This window comes from Protomyctophum parallelum (genome assembly GCF_964188405.1).
Source record: "Protomyctophum parallelum genome assembly, chromosome: 20".
NCBI classification, from domain to species: Eukaryota; Metazoa; Chordata; class Actinopteri; order Myctophiformes; family Myctophidae; genus Protomyctophum; species Protomyctophum parallelum.
In genome coordinates this window covers 1,682,794-1,689,437 of record NC_139718.1, presented here as the reverse complement: position 1 = coordinate 1,689,437, position 6,644 = coordinate 1,682,794, and the positions used below count along the sequence as shown (strand labels likewise).

General features: G+C 43.2%; 1 protein-coding gene across 1 annotated transcript in view; it reads right to left on the bottom strand.

Annotated features, from left to right (window-relative positions):
• Nucleotides 1-3,939: 3,939 nt before the first annotated feature.
• Nucleotides 3,940-6,644, bottom strand: part of LOC310878252 (alcohol dehydrogenase 1-like) — a 19,253-nt gene continuing 16,548 nt past the window's right edge. The window contains exons 9-10 of the mRNA XM_083792475.1: nt 5,284-5,422; nt 3,940-4,187 (exon numbers count right to left, since the gene is read on the bottom strand). Coding sequence (XP_083648601.1) covers nt 4,154-4,187; nt 5,284-5,422 — 173 coding nt within the window. The 3' untranslated portion in view covers nt 3,940-4,153. The remainder of the gene's footprint in view (nt 4,188-5,283; nt 5,423-6,644) is intronic.

Here is a 6,644-nt window from a genome sequence, read left to right as displayed (position 1 = left end):
TTCCAGACGAAGGAACAGCAGAAAGATCAACAAATGATGGATCAACATCTCATCCCACCTGATGGTGAGCCACCTCTCAGCATCACTTACTGAGATTCAAACCTCAGGAGACTCCTTCTCTCCAGACAGGCTCTCTAACCATTCAGCTAGGCATCAAACAATGACAATTGTTCCGTCCAACACAATGCGGTGGAAACACAAACCTGTGTCTGTATGTTCCAAACTGAACACGGTGGAACTCTCCTTATTGTGTATTTATGTCTATGATCTTTTTTTATTTAAAGGACCAAGCTGTCCTGAAAGGACTTGGTCTTCTATTGCTATTGTTATTGTTAGTTTTTTTTTTCCTTCTCCTTCTGCCAAAAAAATAATAATCGCAAAACTCTGCCTACAGAAAAAACAAAAATCTTAAGGGCGACTGTGGCTCAAGAGGTAGAGCAGGTCGTCCAATAATCCATGGGTCGGCGGTTCGAATCCCGGCTCCTCCTGTCTACATGTGGAAGTGTCCTTGGGCAAAGACACTGAACCCCAAATTGCTCCCGATGTGCTGGTTGGTGCCTTGCATGGCTTCCGCCGCAATCGTTGTATGATTGTGTGTGTGAAGTGATTTGGTGAATGTAATGCACAATCTATGTAAAGCGCTTTGGATAAAGGCGCTATATAAATGCACCATTTACCATTTTATCTGGTACACAGCAAGCTAAAAGGAATCAACACACCAGCACGCCAGAGACCAGAATACTTCAAACTCAAACAAATAGTTAAAAATAGAACTACAAACGCATGTTGGAGATTAAACAACAGCCAGCACCAGCAACTGTGTTTATTTAATCACATGTGAAAAATGTGACTTACAATATGTCGGAGAAACGAGTAAAACAATAGCTTCAAGGCTGAGACAACACAAATACAATATTAACAATGCAAAAAAGACAACTAAAAGGATTGTTCAACATTACATGGCTCACGGCATTGAAGCTCTAAAAGTATCTGGACTTCAACACAATCCCAACTGGACAGTAGGACAAAGACGTTTTAATGAAAAACAATGGATCAAGAACCTCAACACGGATTTTCCTGGCGGTTTAAACATGCCAAAATATTTTGGCAAGTTGTTTTGATTTTGTACCAAAACTCCACAGCCATGATGTATGATGTATGTGATGTATGCCATGCTTTTGTATTTGCTTAACCCATTTAGGCCTAAGGCCGATTCTAAAAACGCCTTCTAAAGCCTGACCTAAGTTTTCTGAAAAACTTCAAATATTTATATAGCAGCATAATTTTTTTGTAATCTTTGAATACTGTACATACTGTACAGAACCCAAAAATGGGTTCCCGGCCTGAGGGGGTAAAACACTAAAAGGGGTTCCCTCCCAGAATGGAAGTCGCTCTGGATCAAGAGCGTCTGATAAATTGTAAATTGTAAGGCAGAGAAATACACAATAATGCATATATTTGGCATTCTAAAATAGCCATTACAGTCTTCCACCACTGCATGCTCAGGAGGTGGAGCAGGTCATCCTATGATCCATGGGTCGGCGGTTCGAATCCCGGCTCCTCCTCCTCCTGTCTACATGTCAAAGTGTCCTTGGGCAAGAAGACACTGAACCCCAAATTGCTCCCGATGTGCTGGTTGGTGCCTTGCATGGCTTCCGCCGCAATCGGTTATGAATGTGTGTGTGAATGGGTGAATGTAATGCACAATCTGTGTAAAGCGCCTTGGATAAAGGCGCTATATAAATGCACCATTTACCGTTTACATCAAAGACAGGAGCATGACCAAACTCCTAAAGCAGAACGCACATTGGAGGTCATTTATTGTGGCTGTATAACGAAAGCTTTATTTATTATATATTATAACGAAAGCTTTATTTATTATATATTATAACGAAAGCTTTATTTCAAAGCAAAGCACGAAGTTACATCTTGTTCTCATGCTAGGGTCAATGCTGCATTATATTAATAATCATGTTTTTCTTTAATAATTAAAACTTTAGCGCCTCTGACTGACATACATACGAATGGAGAACACTTAAAGCGTCAACTGTCTTCATATCACTGCATGTTTGGAGTTTTGAAATAAACACTAAACGGTTTTGCTGACCGTAAAACCCATTTTGGGCGGGAACCCGTGTTTTAAACATTACCGGTATGTTATAATTTAGCTATTGAAAAATAGCAGATCTACAAGCTCATAGCGCGCCACTCGGTGGCACGCTATGAGCTATGAACAGTCTATAATTTTTGGGGTCCTTGACATGAAATATTGAGCACCACTGATACAGAAACATGAGGTATTTCAGAAAGACGACGTCAGGCCTAAATGGGTCAACATCTTTGTTGAGATAATGTATTTTTCTTAAGGAAAAAAAACCCAATTTGAATCATTGAGTTGGAGACGACAAACGCAATGACATTTCAACAAGTATTGACAAAGTTCACTCATTAATGTGAATAACGGTTAATATGTTAATGTCATACTGTGTAACTTTTTCAATGAACCATAAATTGTTCTTTCACTGGAAGCTGTTATGGAATCTTTCGGAGAGCACTTAATCCCTAGACTCCTTCAAAACCGCTCTCAAAGGGCACCTACGGACGGCTGCCATTCGAAACTGGCCCCCGTCAAATCTGAATCACCCCACCCCCCCCTTTTCCCCTCACTGTATGTTTCTTTTCCCTTTTTGCTTCCTTTATGATGAATTCCTGTTCTGTTCTTTAACTACATAGAAGTGTCTATTTGTACGTCTCTAAATGTTTTGATGAATTGAACAATGTGGACCCTGTTGTAAACAAGTGTAATGCTTAATTTGGTCGTCCACAGTCTTTGTATTGAGTTTGTGCTTGAAATGTATAGCCTACTGTAATTCTGCAAACTGTTAATAAATATTTCAATCAGTCAAAATCAAAAAACTTATAACACAGTTAAACAACATAATGAGACAGACACAATTCAGAGTATTGGTATCTTGTATTGGAATACGGAGCCAGCAATGAAGCGTTGCAATGGAACACCATGTACTGAGTCAACACAACGCAGTCAGACAAAGACAGTTATGATGAATATTCTTGTTTTAGCTGCTATAGAACATACTGTACTCTACATACTGTACATACTGTACTGTACTGTAGTGTAGTATGTACTGTAGCCCCTCAGCAAGATGGCCGCCGTCAGAGACTCTGCCTTGAGCCATCTAGCCTTTATATATAATGTCTATGGGCTGGTAGAGTATACAGAGAACTACACATCCCACAATGCACTGGGCCATCCATAGCCTTTATATAGACCGATTCCGTACCGGTTTCATGGTCGCAGCCTACGTATTTCCTGTAGGCGGACTCGACGTAGCTGCGGGGGTAAAACCCTCACCAGGCGCACCTCTTCCACTACAGTGAACGGCAGAGTGACTGATGTTAGTTTGCCTCAAACTTACTCCTTTACCTGCTTTTTTACTAACACTAACATTACAAAGATGCCCAGAACATCGAGATGAACCTGTGTAGTTTATGGCTGCTCCAACAGTAGTGGCAACATAACAAATAAAATAAAACGGAATGTCTAATATCCACCGCGATGGCTGAGACCAGAGCCATTGAGTAATGGTTGAGACAAATGCCTGGTGAGGGTTTTACCCCCGCAGCTACGTCGAGTCCGCCTACAGGAAATACGTAGGCTGCGACCATGAGACCCGCTACGGAATCGGTCTATATAATGTCTATGGGCTGGTAGAGTATACAGAGAACTACACATCCCACAGTGCACTGGGCCATCTAGCTTTTATCCACACTTTTCTTGGGCTGTGTGTGCTCCAGTTCCTGTTTATTTCATTGGATATCATTGGTCATCTGACCAGTTTCATTGGCTTTCATTGGATCAAATCGACAGGAACTGGAGCACACACAGCCCAGGAAAAGTGTGGATATGTCTATGGGCTGGTTAAAGTACAAAGAACTACACATCCCACAATGCACTGGGCCATCTAGCCTTTATAATATGTCAATGGTGAGGAGAAGCAAGGCAGCGGTGGGAGCTAACGTTTGGCTAGCTGTTAGCTAACGTTTGGATAAGCGCTGCGTGCGTGCAGAGGGGGGGGGGGGGGCTTCCGTTTCCCTGCAGGGTGAAGGGAGGGAGGGGACCGTCCGGTTCGTCTTATTGTGGAGAGACGCTCACGATGCACCGAATGCTGTCGAACAAAAGCAAACAAGAATGGAATATTAGTTCACTGTCCGTTACACTGTGTTATTAATATTAGTTCACCGTCCGTTACACTGTGTGGTCAATTTTATTGCTACATGTTGTCGTCGTATATAGTTCAGCTATGTTCTCCTTTGTTTCATTTCAAATTGAGAAAATGGTTAACCCATTCTGACCTGAGATCAGATTTATACGAGGTTTCCACTGGACACACACACACACACTGGTCTGATTAACCCATTCTGACCTGAGATCAGATTCTATAAAAATGTCAGTCGTTCTTCGATTTTTCAAAAATAGCAGACCTACAAGCTCGTAGCTTGCCACTCGGTGGCACGCTATGAGCTTGTAGATCTGCTATTTTTCAATAGCTAAAGCATAACATGATGCTAACACCAAAATGGGTTCCCGTTCAGAATGGGTTATAAACGTTTTAATGTAATACATAATAATTACTATGTTCTGTAGTGATTATATAGTCTGAACATGAATATCAAACGTATCAAAAGGACATACGTTTATTTAAAGATGGAGTGCCACAATGTTTATATTTTTGAAATAAACAGTAATATAGTGACATCACACTATCATCCCCTCCCCTAACCCCTCCCCCTTCATCATACAACTACAGCTGTGGGTGTGGCTTCAGTTCAGGTGGATCACCACCCATCACCACCCACCAGGCAAACCAGGCATGCTTAATGAACTGGTGGGCGTGTCCACATAAAAGCATGATTTTAACAAATACTGTACACTTTTTGGAAAAAGTTCTTCCTCCTTATATTATAATAATACCTGATGATCATGTTTTAGGGTGGAAGAAATCGTGGCACTCCATCTTTAATTGTGTCTGACTAATTTAAAGGTATATCTTCAGTGATTTCATTTAATTCAAATATCACTTTTCTTTTTTCCAGGAGGCCTACCATGGCCCGTGCCCCTCTCCCACCCTCTGCCCGCCCCTGTGGTGTGATGGAACAGCGTTGGAACAGCGCCCCCTGTGGTGTGATGGAACAGCGCCCCCTGTGGTGTGATGGAACAGCGCCCCCTGTGGTGTGATGGAACAGCGTTTCCAGGAGGCCTACCATTTCCCGTGCTTCATCAGCTCGATGGCGTCATTGATCTTGTCCAGGTCCATCCTGTGGGTGATGAACTCGTCTATCTGGACCTTCTTCTGAAGGTACTTCTCCACCATGTCTGGAACCCCGTCCTTACTCTTGAAACCTGGGGGGGCACGCACACACACACACACACACACACGCACACGCACACGCACACGCACACACGCATTAGGATCTCTCCTAAATGGTACCAGCTGCAATAGACAGTGTGTGTCACAAAGACAGTGCTCTGACAGACCTCCAATAGACACACACATAGACTAATAAATATGGACAAAGCGTTCTCCGGGTCTGATATGGACGTAACATGAAGCCAGTCAGTCCTTGAATTGTAAGTCGCCATCTTTCTAGATCCGTTTGGGCCCGGCTGGCCCATTGGCTGGCCCAGACAACGAGGCGGGACTTCCCCCCTTCTTCTTTGTTGGTTTTTATTTTGACTCGAGCGGGGGGGTGGTCCCGATCATAGACTGTAACGGTAGCCACGCCCCTCAGAACATACGCAACTTTATGGTCATTTTTTTATAAATGGAACCAAAAAGAATATTATGACATTAGAAATGAGACTTTAAACTAGTGACTGGAAGCAGAAAGTATTCATGACCATGTTTATTAAGGTAATACAGTCTAGGTGAAGTTGGGCCCAAATACATGGACTTCTATGGCGCTATGGGGTTTTTTTGGGCCCAATGACAGACAGCGCCACAACACAATCGGGACTTTCAGGAAGTCCCGATTTCCTTAGTGGCTTCACAAATTATCTGTCTGACTGCCCCCCCCCTGCCCCCCCCTGTCTGACTGCCCCCCCCTGGTCACACAGTGATCTCACAGACCTCCATTAGAGTGTGTGTGTGTAACACAGTGATCTCACAGACCTCCATTAGAGTGTGTGTGTGTCACAGTGATCTCACAGACCTCCAGTAGAGTGTGTGTGTGTCACAGTGATCTCACAGACCTCCATTAGAGTGTGTGTGTAACACAGTGATCTCACAGACCTCCATTAGAGTGTGTGTGTGTTACACAGTGATCTCACAGACCTCCAGTAGAGTGTGTGTGTGTCACAGTGATCTCACAGACCTCCAGTAGAGTGTGTGTGTGTCACAGTGATCTCACAGACCTCCATTAGAGTGTGTGTGTGTAACACAGTGATCTCACAGACCTCCATTAGAGTGTGTGTGTGTTACACAGTGATCTCACAGACCTCCAGTAGAGTGTGTGTGTCACAGTGATCTCACAGACCTCCAGTAGAGTGTGTGTGTGTAACACAGTGATCTCACAGACCTCCATTAGAGTGTGTGTGTGTAACACAGTGATCTCACAGACCTCCA